At 37.0% G+C, this 16259-nt stretch overlaps 3 protein-coding genes across 9 annotated transcripts in view; 1 reads left to right on the plus strand and 2 right to left on the minus strand.

Moving 5' to 3' along the window:
* Window positions 1–9588, minus strand: part of adam22 (ADAM metallopeptidase domain 22) — a 58618-nt gene extending 49030 nt beyond the window's left edge. For 2 of the 6 annotated variants that reach the window (XM_026283535.1, XM_026283536.1), the window contains exons 1-3: window positions 9246–9582; window positions 8818–8978; window positions 4614–4687 (exon numbers count right to left, since the gene is read on the minus strand). In XM_026283535.1, coding sequence (XP_026139320.1) covers window positions 4614–4687; window positions 8818–8978; window positions 9246–9351 — 341 coding nt within the window. In that variant the 5' untranslated portion in view covers window positions 9352–9582. Of the gene's footprint in view, window positions 1–4613; window positions 4688–8817; window positions 8979–9245 lie in introns of all 6 variants that reach the window. The other 4 variants (XM_026283532.1, XM_026283530.1, XM_026283534.1 and 1 more) reach the window with 4 other exon arrangements.
* A 1213-nt stretch (window positions 9589–10801) lies between these two features.
* On the minus strand, window positions 10802–15388 carry dbf4 (DBF4-CDC7 kinase regulatory subunit). Of its 2 annotated transcripts, XM_026283539.1 has the most exons (12): window positions 15101–15384; window positions 14732–14895; window positions 13931–14119; window positions 13235–13285; window positions 13067–13136; window positions 12894–12970; window positions 12643–12688; window positions 12482–12527; window positions 12264–12395; window positions 12055–12175; window positions 11767–11882; window positions 10802–11685 (listed from the first exon to the last, which is right to left on the minus strand). In XM_026283539.1, exons 1-12 carry the CDS (start codon window positions 15135–15137, stop codon window positions 10887–10889), a joined length of 1848 nt encoding a protein of 615 aa, XP_026139324.1. In that variant the 5' UTR covers window positions 15138–15384; the 3' UTR covers window positions 10802–10886. The 2 variants fall into 2 exon arrangements, with proteins under 2 accessions (XP_026139324.1, XP_026139323.1); XM_026283538.1 differs by having other exon boundaries at window positions 12894–13136; window positions 15101–15388.
* A 183-nt stretch (window positions 15389–15571) lies between these two features.
* slc25a40 (solute carrier family 25 member 40) overlaps window positions 15572–16259 on the plus strand; it is a 6404-nt gene continuing 5716 nt past the window's right edge. The window contains exons 1-2 of the mRNA XM_026283544.1: window positions 15572–15812; window positions 15928–16035. Coding sequence (XP_026139329.1) covers window positions 15761–15812; window positions 15928–16035 — 160 coding nt within the window. The 5' untranslated portion in view covers window positions 15572–15760. The remainder of the gene's footprint in view (window positions 15813–15927; window positions 16036–16259) is intronic.

Raw genomic sequence — 16259 nt, forward strand, 5'->3', positions numbered from 1 at the left:
TTTGTTCAGAGTTGCAGCTGTCTGTTCCCACCCCCCCAGCATCAGCGATATCTGACTGATTTTAATGCTTCCTTTCTGCCACATGGTCCGTCGTCACGACGACACAGCATGATTGAAAAGCAGAAAACCCATTTGCTCCAACCGCTTTAATCAAACAAACTCATTCATTATTCAGGGCATGTGAGAGGGTGCAGGGGGCAAGCCTGAGTGTGTGTGTGTGTGTGTGTGTGTGTGTGTTTGTGTGTGTGTGTGTGTGTGTGTGTGGACTATTGGAGTTTGAGTCAGTGCAGATTGAAATAATACAAGCAAAACAAGAGTTTTTGAACATACTAATATGTCAATCCAATTGCTAATCTACAGATGAAAAACAATTATCATACAGAAAAAAAACTCTCACTAAAATAGGTCTAAAATAGGAAAAGCCAAATGCACACAAACAAGTAGAAAAAATCCCCTAAGATTTCAGAAACTCATCGGGAGAGATGTGAGAATGAGAACAAAAGAATGAATTGGTTTCCTAGGTGGAAACTGGGAAAGTAATCTGGACGCATGTCAGTCGGGTCGGATCCAACTGCAAGCTTTTCATGGGCGCAGAAAAACAGCAAAACACACACACAATTCTGTTATTCTCTCTGCTTTATACACAAAGCACTATTCAAAGGGACAGAGACAATCAAATCCATCCAGTCAGAATCCATTAAAGCAGAAAATATACTGTACTGAACAAGACAAGCCACATACAGACACAGAGAGTGAACACTGACTGATGTAATAACCTGTATCAATGGCTCTAATCCAAAACCTAGTGAGCAGCCTACGCAGACAGGATTTTAAGGTATCAGAGGTGCGCTCTTGACGCGTCGGCTATTTAAAAAGGTAGGCAGCATGATGATTATGCTGCCTTCTAAAACCTTTGGCAAAATTCTATGGCAGCCCTGCATGTAAACATTAAGGAGAATGCAGTCCATAAATGCACTGTGAACTTGTGAAAAACAACGTTACAAACAAGCAAATTACAACTTACTCTAGTACACAAAAGTACCATTGCGCAGTGTGTATAAAACCAAACTGAACAACTAGTTGTTAATTACATATTTAAAGGGGCCATATGATGCGATTTCAGGTATTCCTTTCTCTTTGGAGTGTTACAAGCTCTTGCTGCATAAAGAAGATCTGTAAAGTTGCAAACACTAAAGTCTCAAATCGAAAGAGATATTCTTTAGAAAAGTTTAGACTTCTCAACGCCCCCCTAAAATGTCTCGTTTAAACATGCCCCCACATGTCTATGTCCCGATGTGGGAAGATTTGCATAACACCACCCAAATGTAGGTATAAGGTAGGCGAGACTTTTGATTTTTAACGTCATGTAGTGGAGACGCTGTTCTGTTTTGAAAGCAAAAATACTTAGTTTGGACTTCCAAAAGAGGACACAACTAGAAATCAGTGTTTAAGTTGTATTTACAACACTGTTCTAGAACAGCTCAACCCAAATATTCAGATGTGTGCAATGCATTTTATGGAGGACTGTTTCCTGATCCTGGGAGAGGAGACTACAATGTCCACTCTTCTGACTCACAGTCTGTAAGTATGTTTATATATGTAAAGGATTTTCCACTGATGATTCAAACGTGAGTTTTAACCAGTGTAGAACAGAGGTTCTCAATTCCAGTTTTTGTGCTCCCTGCTCTGCACATTTTGTATGTTTCTCTTATGGCTTCAGACGTTTGTTCTATTCGGAATGTAAGTGCCCTGCAAAGTGGACATCACAGGATATTCCACCATGAAACCAGATCGAAGCGAACATATATGTTCCATTCAAAGTGCATCGATGTGTGCTAGAGGTCAATTTAAATTCTATTTACTATTCAAGTGAGGTAACTTCAAAAGATTTCCCCTGCTCAGGGAGTAGGGAGAATTATACACATTGTGTAGGGACCATTTTAATGGGAACACAGTTCATACATGGAGCTCACTTCTAACCAGCTGATTATCTGAATCAGGTGGGTTAACAAAGAGAGACATGCAAAATATGCAGAGCTTTGGGGTGCGAGGACTGGAATTGAGAAATGCTGGTGGAGAGTAGCACTTGTCATTTGTCGTTTCGCCGATCACAAATGCAGACATGGATTTATATTTATGCGGCGCGATGCAACACAATGTATAAAAAACACAGTGCAAGTCATTATAATCCATAATTATATCCCTACTGGATGCAACAAATGCCTCATTTGTAAAGGGTTTTATTGTTTTTGTCTTGTTGCACCAGTGTTCTGACCTGGACACGCATCACAGTACGTGAAGGAGAGTAACATTTCCATCACACGCTTGAGGCATTCGGCCAATCACAAAGTGCTGAATAGCTGGCCAATCAGGGCACACCTCGCTTTTCAGACCATTGGGCTTTGTGTTTCAGAAAGACTGGGCATAGAGAAACTAAAATGTACAGTATGAGGAAAATAATGTGTTTTTTTTTACCTTAAACCGCATAAACACATTTCATTAGACCAAATACACAAAATATTGTTATCTTTAGCAACATCATATGACCCCTTTAAGTGCAAATCAGAGACATGTCTCTCTTCTCTATCCCAGGCAAATCCCAGTATCTCCCAGTATGTCTTGACTTATTTGTGTGCCTGACCTTGAAAAAAAGCCCATGATGAACTTAAATCCAAATGCTTTATCTCTGAAAAAATCCACATACCAAAATATCACAACCTGCCTCTGTCTACTTTATTAACTCCAAAAAACTGGACTGATTCATGAGCCAAATCCAAACAACAAGCCCAAAACATAGGCTATATTTAATAAGCGTGCTTATAATAAGTGGACATGGTAACACTTCAAGAGTGTGCTTTGACTTTGAATATGAAATATATTTGTGCAATTACTTTTTAAAATAAGTACAAATTAATAATAAATTAAAACAACTGAATTTTAACATCTAAATATAGCGCCAAAACGTAAAAAAAATAAAATAAAGTAATAAAGGTGCAGTGAAAGAAGTTTTCACATCAGAATTTTCTTTTTCAAACAGAATGCAATAGCTGTCAAATTTTATGTTTTATGCCAAATAAGTATGTTTGGAATTTAGAACATAATGTGCACATTAAAATCCTCAGTGTTAGATTTAAACAGAGCGAGTGACTGATATAAATGGGAAAGACTGCCCTAAAGGCCTAGATGTCCTTTAATATTAACAGCAATTTAGCAAACTTACTTAAATAAAGAGACTCCGTCCTTTACAGAGGTAGAACTACATTAGAATGCCAGCAACAGCACAACACAAACACTCCATTCACAAAGGGCCTGACAAAAACACAGTGGGAGTTGCATCTTAAAGCCAGATTTTCTCTCCACCAAGATGTTTTAGGAAAAACACAGACACTGAGGGAGAACACTAAAATATTCATTAATTATTATTATAATGAGATTAAATCTGCTGACTCTGACTCTGTCTAGCACCAGTTTAAAGTACAGATGCAGTTGTGATTGCAACAGTAAGAGTTAATGGATTGAATTTATGTGATGATATGAAAGTAGTGAGGTTATGACTGTGAATTTTGGTACAGACCCACAGAAATTATTTTTACAATAAGTATCTGTACTGAACACAATGAGAAATAAAACAATTATAGTTCAGTTTTGTGAATTGGTATTTAGAGTAATACCATTTTTAACAAATCACCTTCTAAAAATCATCTTTTTTGCACCAGTGTGAATCTCACAAGACATGTCAAGAACATGCCAGATTGTATTTCAGCCCAAAATAGGCAGAATTTTACAGAATTAGCGTTACATATTTCATAAATATAACATTAAGTCTGTTTTAAGATGATAAAGATTGTTTTGCATTGTGACCCTTTCATAACTCGTTTCATACTTCAAAATTTATTTCAAAATGAATTATTTCCAATTTAACACAATTTCCACATAATCCAAATTAACATAATAAAAAAATAATTTAATGTAAAGGAAAATATAGATTAATATAATACAGTATTTATTAATCGTGTCAGTTTGCTGTAATTTAATTTATGCTGATTTAAATTAAAAAAAATCTTTGTATTGTCAATAATGAGAATTACAACAGCAACAAAAAATCATTATGATAATGAATATTTGAGGGATGTGCTAAACTGCAAACTACAAATAATGTAAAAATGCAAGAAATCTTTAAGATCCTAAAAAGGCTTCATTTTATTCATATAAAATACAGTTTATTTTTAAGTTCAGTTTCAAAAGTGACCTGGCTCATATGACATGGCATAATAATATAAGTAATTGCATTAGGGCATTTTGACTTCAAATTTAAAACAATCACAAATTGCAAAAAAATTCAATACCGGACCAGTCAAATGAAAATAGAGAGAGAGAGAGAGTGCGGCAGATGCCATGACTGATAGAGTGGTCAGGTCTTTCCCAATCCTTCAGCATAAATCATCAGCCATTATGATCATGCAGTCCATCAGCAGCAACATAAAACCCTTTGCAAATAGATCTGATGGGCATTAGTCATACCACACACACTTCAGAGACACACACACACTGCATTTTTCCAGTGCCTTTCCAAACTCAACGAGCTACATCGCGTCCTGGAAGCAGATACTCACTGGTTCAGTTCCACGTCTAAAATGAAGGTCTTTCCGAAGGCCTGCACCTGGAAGCTAGCCTGTGTCATGTGGTTCTGTAAAAGAGACAAAACAAGACGATTTTCATTCTCATCTCTTATGATCCCACACATGATCTGAGACAATTAAAACTGTACAATTACTTTGGTGTTTTGGGAGAGAGAAATATAATTAGATGGGTTTTTTATGCCAAACTCCAGTCCTCAGTAGGATTATTCACATTCACCAATTTTGTATCAATCTGAGTGAATTTAAAGGGGGGGTGAAATGCTATTTCATGCATACTGAGTTTTTTTTACACTGTTAAAGAGTTGGATTCCCATGCTAAACATGGACAAAGTTTCAAAAATTAAGTTGTACGTTTGAAGGAGTTTTTCTGTTCCAAAAATACTCCTTCCGGTTTGTCACAAGTTTCGGAAAGTTTTTTTCGAGTATGGCTCTGTGTGACGTTAGATGGAGCAGAATTTCCTTATATGGGTCCTGAGGGCACTTCTCCCGGAAGAGCGCGCGCTCCCGTATACCAGAGCAATGAGAGCAAAACAGACTTCACTGATCAGAGCGAGAGTGTCGCGAAATGTCACAAAAGAAGTGTGTTTTTGGTTGCCAGGGCAAGACAACCCTGCACAGATTACCTAAAGAGAAACAGCATTAAGGGACCAGTGGATGGAGTTTATTTTTACAGAGCATCAACGGAGTTGTGCAAGTGTTTGTGTTTGTTCCCTGCATTTCGAAGATGCTTGTTTTACAAACAATGCCCAGTTTGACGACGGATTTGCACATCGTTTATTTCTTAAGGATAATGCAGTCCCAACGAAAAAGGGTCACGATCATGTTGTTGGAAACTTAGCTGTCGGCGTGTAAGCACATCAAGTAAACAACATGCGATGTTGTCATCAAACTGCACGAGTAAAACTGCTTCAAATATCTCTGTGTTGTTAACTTAGGTATCGGCGCGTAAGCACATCAAGTAAACAACATGCGACGTTGTCATCAAACTGCACTTTCCACATGTATAGCTAAAAAAAAAAAAAAAAAGACGACAAAGTGGAACTTAGTCATTTTCCAAAACCGCTAAGCAAATATATACAGTTTCAGTACATACCACATAGAGACGTTGTTGCTGATGCTGCTCTTGTTAAATATCAGCCTCTGGATCTGATTCTGGATCATAAATATACGCTGAATCTGACTGTTAGCCATGGTTTGTTTTGGTTGGTTTTGTCCTCACGTAATGTCACAGCTTCCAAACGCTATCAAAGCAAAAGCCTACTGGTGCTCGTGATTCTTTAGCTCCGCCCACACGTCACGCCTACAGACGCTCGTGTTTTTCCGGGAAAAATCGGTACAGACTATCTTTCTCTTATGAATATAATAAAACTAAAGACTTTTTGGAGTTATGAAGGATGCAGTACTACTCTATAGGTACTCAAGATTAACAGGAGATTGAGTGAAAACGAGCATTTCACCCCCCCTTTAATTTCAGATTCTGAAAGTTTTGTTTATATAAAACCCTTAACTTTACATTCTGATTCACATTCTGATTTTTGCTTACATGTGCATTTACTTCAAGTTTGTTTACATGCAATGTGTTTTTTCCTATTGATCGGACTCCTTCAGGTCAGCAACAACCTTTCATTCCAATATAAATTTAATTCTCATTGAGGTGTTAACATGAAGGCTTTTCAATCTGACTGAGCATCAATTTAATTACTAATGGATTATTTGGGTGCATACAAAAGTAAACTCATGACATGATCCTACAGAACTAATTCTAATATTCAGATTTTGGCCTAAGAAACATTTCAAATTATTAATGTTGAAAACCGCTGTGATGCTTAATAACCTCCGGATTCAAGAGTCTTTGAATAGAAAATTCAAAAAATAACATTTATTTGAAGTAGAAATTGTGAAATTGTACTGTCAACCTTTTTAATGGTTTAATGCATTCTTGTTAATTAAAAGTATATTTTTATTTCATAAAGAAAAAACCCAAGGTGCCACACATGAGCTGAAACAATAAAAACTGTAAAAATGTGAACATATTTGGTGGGTCGGGAGAGAGAAATAAAATTAGATGCGCTAATTGCTTTTTTTTTTATTCATCACGGTGGCTGTGCAGGACTGGTGGCTGTGTGTGTGTGTGTTCGCTGATAGTTAATTCACTGCCTGCTTGGGGCCCATATGGCCGGGGCCATATAACACCCCCTCAGGGGAAAGAGAAGCTTTTGGTTTGCAGTGCATTGTTCTCATAGCTTGTGAGTGGATGTGTGTGTGTATGGGGGGGGGGGGAGACAAGGCAGAAATAGAAGCATATGAGGGAGGTGAGGGAGTCTAACACCCCCCAGGGAACACACCTCTCCCTAAACCAGCAAAGCCTAGTTATAAATAAAAATGGAAAGAGAACGAAGGGGTGGAAGAAATACAGAGGGGGAGATCCTCTACACTTCACCCATCAGTGACCCCCTGAATGAAGCTACCCTCCCCAAGACACGCCCACATCCATCTACTGCCCCTCGAATGAGTGTGTATTTGAGTGTCATGTCTAAACAAGATGCACAATAACACACAAATCTAATAAAGAGATTCAGAGTGTTTTCTAGAAACTGTGTAAGATGAGATGGCTGCAGCTTCCTGTCCATTACGTCTTTGGTATCATCGATTGCTGTTTCATCATATTAGCGTTTTAAACTGTTCAACTTGATTCTTTTCTGATTTACATTTTGTGTTAAATAAAGAAGATCTAAAATTAGCAGCTTTCCTTTGTTTTTGTCAGGCATCAGTGAACATCTATAAATAAATAGTCTTCAGTCTTCAAACAGATCCAATTGTAAGCCGAAACGTGGAGCTAAAAACAGACCTGAGTATAGTTAAATGTAATTATGAATAAATATATTTCACTGGCATATGCTTCTAATCCAATCTCTAATGTAGTGTGATATATAACACCATGACAATTAAATCAATAATATGCATTGGCATGATGGAAATCCTTCGCCTCAATTATACAGAGCTCAGCTGCAGACGTCAGACAAAGGGTTAAGACGTGCACACACAGCCCGAAGCACAAAACAGCGACGTTAGGACACATTTACAGACATTCTAACTGGTCAAAGAGACTCGTTACAGTAACGAGGCCACGAGTGATTGCATGTCTCTACCTTTGAGAATTATTCAGTCATGCAAAGTATGAGCAACAAAGTACCTGAGCAGTCAGAATGGACAAAATGCTCAGACAATTGAGCTTCCACTCAAAAATAATTCTAATCAGCATATCAACATTATGTCTGAATAATCATATAACACTGTAACAGAGTAATGGCTGCTTAAAATGTAACTTTGCAATTGCAGGAATATACGTCATTTTATTTAGGCAGAAAACAGTTATTTTAAATTGAAATAATACTTCAAAATATTACAGTTTATACTGTATTTTTTATTTTTCAACCTTGGTGAAAACCATTCAAAAAATCTTAATTATTCCATATTTTTATCAGTTATATATATCAACTTTACTTTCAAACATTAAATACAGCTAGTTTGTAAGTTAATGTGATATCAGCTCACTCAGAGAGTCTTTATTATCTTTCAAGCCAGGCAAAGCAAGAACAAAAGAAATGGCATGTCCATAAACCTCTAATAGCATTACACGCTCAACCGAGAAACCAAATACAAAGTACATTTGACAGTTTATTGTTTTTTCCCTTTTATCACCATGGCCCAGGTTTTGAGTCTCTGATTCAATATTTTGCTGAATAATGGGCTGGAGCTAAATCATTAATCAGTCTTTGATTTTTCTGTGGCATTAAATAATAATAATAAAAAAACAATAATGCAATAATTATTTAGGCTGATAAATCTCCAACACATATGAGCTGCTCATTTGTTCTTTCTGTGTCCTTTGTGTTTCCAAAGCTGTGATGACACGGGATGCCTCAAGAGGCCTAAGCAGCACCAGCATCTTCCCTTAATTTGTGCTGTTTTGGTTTATAATATCACCCTAAAATTATTGGAATTATCTTCACAGTGCTCTCAGACAACCCAGTGTGTGACTATAAGACTTGAACCAGAGTAAAAAAAGAAAACATAAACATCTTTTGAAGAGCAGCAATGCTCCAATGGCAACGGGAGGAGAGAGCATCCTTGTAACACCCAGATGACATCCAAACAAGAGATAAAAGACACACACCTGTTTACTGTCAGAGCTCGCTCGAACCCGTGTGTTGAGAACATCATGAGCGGCCAGACGGTCTCCGTCCATTCGGTACACCAACCGGACCGGTACCGTGTTCTCTCTCCCGAGGAACCTGGCGTCATCACGCCGAGCCCTCGTCTTTACCAAGGCGTCTCCTAGAATAATAAAAACACGGGAGCGTATTTTTAACATCTAACGTTATATATTTTTCTCTCGATGCAATTAGACATAATATTATGTTTATATACGAAGAATAATGATAAATCACGGATCAGGGTCGGCTATTTGCCGTTACATACATATTAGTTGTTTACATCACTTGAAACGAATGTAGTGGGTGTAAATAAGACACTAATATGCTAGAAAAATACGCCATAATTGTTTTTGTTTTTCTAATGAAATATATAAAAATACACCCTCACCGTAATGAGGCAGGGAGAAGCTGGTGTGTATCACAGAGCTCATCACCGCTACAAAGAGGCACAGAGAGGAAATCCCGACACGGAGAGGCATCATTCCAGCATCCATTCGGTTAAGAATATCGCGTTTAATAATATATATCCAAAATAACACGATACACGATTTAAATCCCAAGTAAAACCCGATTTTCCGTCTCCCTCAGGAAGGCGCGCACATCCTCTCGCGCGCTGGTGACGCGCGAGCAGCCTCTGCCTCGAGACGCGGCTTGTGCAAGAGACGGGCGCGTTCTGGAAAACTAAAATCAGGACCACCTCCTCCTCAGCAAGACATCAATAATATCCAGCAGACTCACTGCAGAAACGCCACATAAATATACATGAGCAAGCTGCACGCGGGATGATGGGTAGTGTAGTGTGCGTGTAGACCTGCTGTCACCTTCTGCGCCAGAACTGGTGCATTATATGGTGAATAAGAATAGTAAAACACAATGTATTAAATAGTAAATTACTGGTTCTAAATAATAATGCATAAAATGTTACGCCCTTGTAGTATGAAATCATGCATATCATTAGAACACTAGGCAATATTATGCTTTACGCACTAATAATTTTATAATGCCCAGAATAACCAGAAAAAATGAAAATAATTAAACAAAAACATAAAATAATGTAACAAAATAAAAAAGTTGTGGAAGCCATTCAAAACAAATCCAAGGTTTACCCCGTAAATAAATAAGTTGTTCATTAGCCCATTTGGCCACCTAAAATAGAGCTTCAGGATTTCCATTTGTTTACCATATTTATGCTATATACAGAAGTGGTTAATTTGACTATGTACACTACCACTCAAAAGGTAAAAATTTACTTTTCTGAAATAAGTTTCTTATGATCACCAAGGATGCATTTGCTTAAAAGAAATATGATCATATGATCCTCCAGACCTCATCATAATATCCTGATTAGGTGCACAGAAACAAATCTTATTATGAAAGTTGTAAAGTTTTTGTGATTTAATTTTTTTTTTTTAAATGTAATCTTAATCTATAAATATTTCATCTAATACATCCATTTCTTTAAAACATTTTAACAGTAGTGTATATAGAATGTTAACGGAACTTAAGTCTTGAAACACTTAAGATAGTTGAAAGAGCTTTTCTTATACATGTGTTATGAATACACCACCCCCTAAGACTTAGTTTATGCACATATTACACATTATACACTAGACTAGAAGATTAGAAATCCATGGCAAATTGGAAGATTTTCTAAGAAAATTCTATTTTGCTAAACACTGGTGCTTATAACAATGGTGCAGACACAAAAATGCAAACAAATACTAAAACTATTGTAAAAAATATTTGCAATTTAATACAGGAACCAGAAAAGACAATCTCTTGCTGTTATATCATTCCACTACATCCACCCCACAAATGTACATACTTAGTACAGTATTGTGCTGTGCATATCCACTCATTTTTCCAGTATATAGTCAGTAGGTATATTTTCAGCTTAGAAGTTTTCTTTTTAAGCCTCTATGGTGAAAATGCAGTATTCCATTGTACTAATGAAAGACAACTGATTTATTAATATATATTATTTGACATAGTAAAAATTTTTAAAACATACGTCTGTGTTCAATTCCTCTTACTCATCACAAAAACCCTTAAAGTCTTCATCCAGGTTGTCAGTGGACTGAAAGAGCTGCCAGAGGTCCAGGAGAGAAGCAGGTGGGTTCTCACACTCCTGTATAGGTTTAACAGGTGAAAGAGAGCTTAATGATTCTCTCTCTTTACTGGATTTGATGTCCAAGGTCGGTGCTTGCTTTCTTCTTCTGGATCTGACACTTCGAACCTTTCGTTGCAGTGAATTAGTGGGGCTGTCAAGGTCCAGTTCAGGTTCTGTGCAGGTTAAAGGGCAAAAAGCAGAGTTTCCGACTCGATTTTCTGGCATACTTTGTGAATAAAGTTCACAGTAGTTACTCCTGAAGCAATCAATTCCTGTTAACAATTCTCGTTCTGTTTCACTAAACTGTTGGGCTGTGTGCATGTCAGGGTTTGTCCTGGTTTGTTGATCTGTCCTGGATTCAAGTGCATTAGAGTCACAGTTCTGCTCTCTGCTGAGAAAAGATGCAGCTTCAGATTTCCGCGAGTGAAATTCCCACTCAAAGGATCCACGCTTGGACTGGGACTTCTCCGGAATGTCAGACTGGTCAAATAAGTTATCCCTATTGCTCTGAGGCAATTCACACTGGCCCCTGCTGCGCTTGCGAACCGACAGGGGTTTTTCTCTGGTCTGTTCCAAGAGAGGTAGCTTTGTAGTAGAGCTCCAAAGCAAAGACCCCTCGCTTTCCTGCATCCAACCACCATTCACAGATCCCACATCTTCTTTTACTGGCAACATGGCTCCAGCACACAGAACAGGGGTTGACGTACTGCATTTCACCCTATGGCACAGAGACATTGACAGTGCTGTCACAAGGACAGAAAAAACAGGAAAAATATAATTTTTAATGACATGTTTGTACCTTCTGCAGTGCGTGCCAATGTTAATAAGGTTGCAGGTCAGTCCAGCAGTGACTCGATCCACAACTCCGTACTCATCACTCTTAGAGAAAGCCTGATGCTGCTTGCTCTCTAGGTGCTGGTGGTCAGAAAGTCAAAAAAAGTTGAGCACAGAGGTCATGAATTTCACCCTAATCCTGGTTCAGGCCAAAATGAATAATACTTGTGTCTTTCTCTTTTTTTGACGAGAAACAGCATATGCAAAGTGTTCATTTAAACTTTACTGGGTTTCTATTATTTCCAATACCTACCCCCTTTAGGTTCTCGAATTTGACCCCACAGCACTCACAGTACCCTCCTTTCCTCTTTTCTCTCCCTTCATGTCCTCTGCGCCTCTCTTTCTTTCCTCTGGCTCCTCGTTCCCCTCCAGACCTGTGGCAAAACACAGATTCTCATTCACAACATAGAAAAACTCAACAATGACTGCATTACAAGAAAATACTATTGATTCTGATTTTACCTTTGCTCTTTGTGTCTCTTCTTTGGATCATCCTTTCCATGTTCATCCATCAGGAACGGACTGCAAGGTGGAAGAGACCGGACGTTGCACACAGGCATGTTGGACAGTGGAAGGTAGATGGGACGATAATGTCTGCAGAAACATCACATTATCAAACCAGACAAGTAACATGAAATGTAAAAAAAAAAAAACTAATAAAAAAAAAAAAACACACACACCTGCTTGAGTCTTCTACTTTCACAAATGGTCGACAAATTCTTCCAGCTGGAAATATAAAACATTTAAACAAAATTAATTAAAGATGGCTACAATATCATCAACTAACATTTCTCAACACAAAGATGCAACAAATAAAAAAGGTTCTTTATTATCTACTTACCATTGTGCCTGTGATATAGAATTTTCTCTGTGTGCTGAATGCTGGCCTAAAAATAAAGAGTGATACACTGAATATAGATAGAAACAACAGAATTATATGCAGCTCCACAGATTTCTCTTTTGGACAGTAAAATACCAACTTTATAGCAGTTTACTAAGTCCAATATTTAGAAAAGTGGTAGAACAATATGGTTTTTCAATGGTTGATTTTTATTTTATTTTACATGTGCTACAAAACATAAAACTACTCACAGCTCCTTTCACCACTGGATTAGCTGCATTCACTGCAATGATTTTTGATTTCTTCTTGTCAACATAAGATATAACATCTGTTTGGAAGCCAAGCATAAAAGACCATGTAAAACTGATACCACATCTTACTTCTTTAACAATGCAAGTATTAATAATGATGGCACAAGTAATACCATCAACATGTAGGACTTTGACCCCCCATTCCACAGCATTTGCCAAGATTCCATTCATCTGAACACGTTCCTAAAACAGAGCCGAAAACCAGAGTACTGATAAACTACTCAAGAATGCTGCACACAGCTGATTCACAAACAAACAAGGCATGATAAAGATTGACTAACTTGTTCTTTAACGACTCTCTCCACAAGGGATTTCCCTCGACTTACAGCGGCCTGTGAAATTCCAGCACAAGACATGTCAGTGTTTTTCCACAAAATCATTCAAACATTTTGGATTAGTAAGACTTTTAAGAAAGTAATGCTTTTATTCAGTGAGGATGCATTACATTGACCAAAAATGACAGTAAAGATATTAACATTGCTTAAAAAAAATAATTTTGAACATTCTATTCATCCTAATCAGAAAAAAAATTAAACAAACAGGTTTGCAAAGGGATGGGAAATTTTCCACCTTTTTTTGCAACCCTAAAAACCAAATATGGTTTTCCAAGAACACAAGAACATATGATTGATATATATATATAAAAAAATCTATCTATCTATCTATCTATATATATATATATATATATATATATATATATATATATATATTATTAATAAGCAATTATAAAAAGGTTCCAGTCCTTAAGTAGGATTGGTTAAGCCATGTTCAAAGACACCTGTGACATTACATCAATATTACTGGACCACTGTGTTTGCGTGTTGCTGTTAGGTACTCCACTTTAAAATTTAATTGAGCATTTAATATAATTCTGAGGCCTATAAATTACAATTTTAAAATGCCTAGTGTTTTTTTTTTTATTATTATTTAATCCCAGAAACAATATTTATGGCAGTGAAAATAGCATCCTGACTAACCATATCTGTGACTCCCTGAGAACTGCCCCTGTGCCCATGACTTTCCCTCCTGCTGCTGGGATGAGGGGAACTGACACCTGAATCTGGACTGGGAGCAGGAGAGTCGGGCAGGAGACGCTGGGCATAACGTGCCTCTGGCTTACTGGACACAAGATATTTGATCTCCTTACTGAAGAACTTTTCCACTGTCTGATGAGCAGAAAATACAGGAGATTACTACATCTGTGATTACATGTGCATGTTAATTAACTCCCCCTAAGGCCATCCACAATGTAGATGAGGTCATTTCTTCATCAGAACAGATTTGGAGAAACATAACAACTGGAATTGTATGGATTACAGTTATGTTTTTATCTATTGTTTGAAACTGTCATTTTGAAAGCACACATTCACTGCACAGTATCCAGTAACTGATGTAGTGCTAAATATCTCCAAATCTGTTCTTTTGAAGAAACATCCACTCATCCACATCGTGGATGTCCTGAAGGTAAGTACATTTTCTTGTTAGAACCATATGGTTAGAAATCTTACTGAGAAAACGATATAAAACATCTAATACACTGTTTAAACGAAGCAGTAAATTCAGTCTTGTTTACATCAATAGAACACAAGTAGACCCTATACAACGTGAAGCTTATTGAACTAGTCTTTAATAAGTTTCTAAAGACAGCTAATTTTACTAATTTAAAGGGCATTCTCTCACTGCATGTGAAAAGATTTAGATTTTGCACACAACAGCCACAAATCAAAGACGATGTATTATGATGTTTTAGACAATAAACAATAACTAACGTTACTTACACCACCAAGTGTTTTGATGTCATTTTCCAAGAGTTGTGTTTTCATATTCCATGGTAGATCCAAGTAAAATATTCTACCTTTAAAAGGTTTGCTCTGAAGAACATCACATGTGGGTTTAATTTTACTTTTAGATGCTGCACTTTTATGTCCGTCCAGTTTTGAATCTGTGAAGATCAATATTGCGCAATTAGACCGTTATAAACAATGCACTACATTCAGACAGTGTCACTTTAACGTTATATACGGAACAGCATAAGCATGGAAGTTTCCTAAAGCATTGTTATTTCCAAAGGATACTATTACGAAAAAGAGCTAATTGAAAAATAAAAAATTAAAAGAGGTAACTTTAGTTACAAAAGAGCACAGCACCTCTGTCCTTTGACCTGGAGAAAGAATCGTGCTTCATAATGGAGCTTATCCTTCTAACGTTTACAGCCCTAAACTCGGCTAAACCAGCTAGTTATCCCGCCAACATTACTTATAAGTGTCCCTTGGTTAAAACACTAAAGTAAAAACACAACACTGCGTTAAATGCCTCTACTGTTTGAAAATATTTTCATAACAAACACTCGACGCAGCCCGTTTCCATTTTCCCGCTCGAGACTCTCCACTCCAAAACCTGATGTATTCTTGGAGTTCATGAAGGAAGATTCGACGTACATTTTTTGACATTTAAAAAACTACGACACAAAGCGCTGACATTTTAATGTCAATTACACCAATATAAATAACTTGAGTTTTATGTAGAATATATATAAGAAAAATAATGTTAATAATATAAAATATGATTTCGCTACTCTATGTCATGTCGAAGAGTGCAAAATTTAAATAGCCGGAAGTTACGAATCTGCTGGTGCGAAATACACGGCTACACAAACACACAAGCGCAATGGTGCACTCTATGCAGTAGCGTGAAACTCCTAGTGAATCGGTGAATTCATAAGTATCTTTGGACTACATTGATGACATTGTTATTTTTCTGTCGGGGTTACATAGTAGTTGCTGTTTACGTCATTTGGTTATTCATTCATGATAACCGATAAAGGTCAATGGAATAAACCAGGTCTTTATGCTACAGAAGGTGTGAACTTGTTCTTCAACAAGTTCCATTTTTGGCACATGGCAGCCATTCAGTAAAGAGTGAGGTTAACAAGGTTTGTACGTCTCGATTAATCAGAGCTTTGTCTACATCGCAGGCTTTGAGATGAGCTCTCAGAAAACTTCTTCAATCCCCAAGGGGGAAATTACACCCATCCAGCAGATGATTGCATCTTGTTCTGGGGCAATTATTACGTCACTGTTCGGTAAGAGACCATGGATTTATTAATATACGTAAAAATATATTAACTTATTCCCTTTAGAACATTGATGTATGATGAATGATGTAGTCTGATGCGTATTTTCGTAACACTATATATTTGTGAATGGACTGTAAATTTAGATTCTGTGACAATAAATATATAATTTAGATTAGATGTGTTTCGTGTTAAAAGTACCATAAAAGTAAATTGATATGCATAGCATCTGT

This window comes from Carassius auratus, chromosome 16 (genome assembly GCF_003368295.1).
Source record: "Carassius auratus strain Wakin chromosome 16, ASM336829v1, whole genome shotgun sequence".
Taxonomy (NCBI): Eukaryota; Metazoa; Chordata; class Actinopteri; order Cypriniformes; family Cyprinidae; genus Carassius; species Carassius auratus.

Coding starts and splice junctions, on each gene's coding strand:
- dbf4 (XM_026283538.1), bottom strand. CDS start 15,137: ATGAAGCACGATTCTTTCTCCAGGTCAAAGGACAGAG. Junction 14,120..14,731: donor ACATCAAAACACTTGGTGGT/GTAAGTAACGTT, acceptor TCTGCTCATCAG/ACAGTGGAAAAGTTCTTCAG. Junction 12,396..12,481: donor AAAGTAGAAGACTCAAGCAG/GTGTGTGTGTTT, acceptor ATGTTTCTGCAG/ACATTATCGTCCCATCTACC.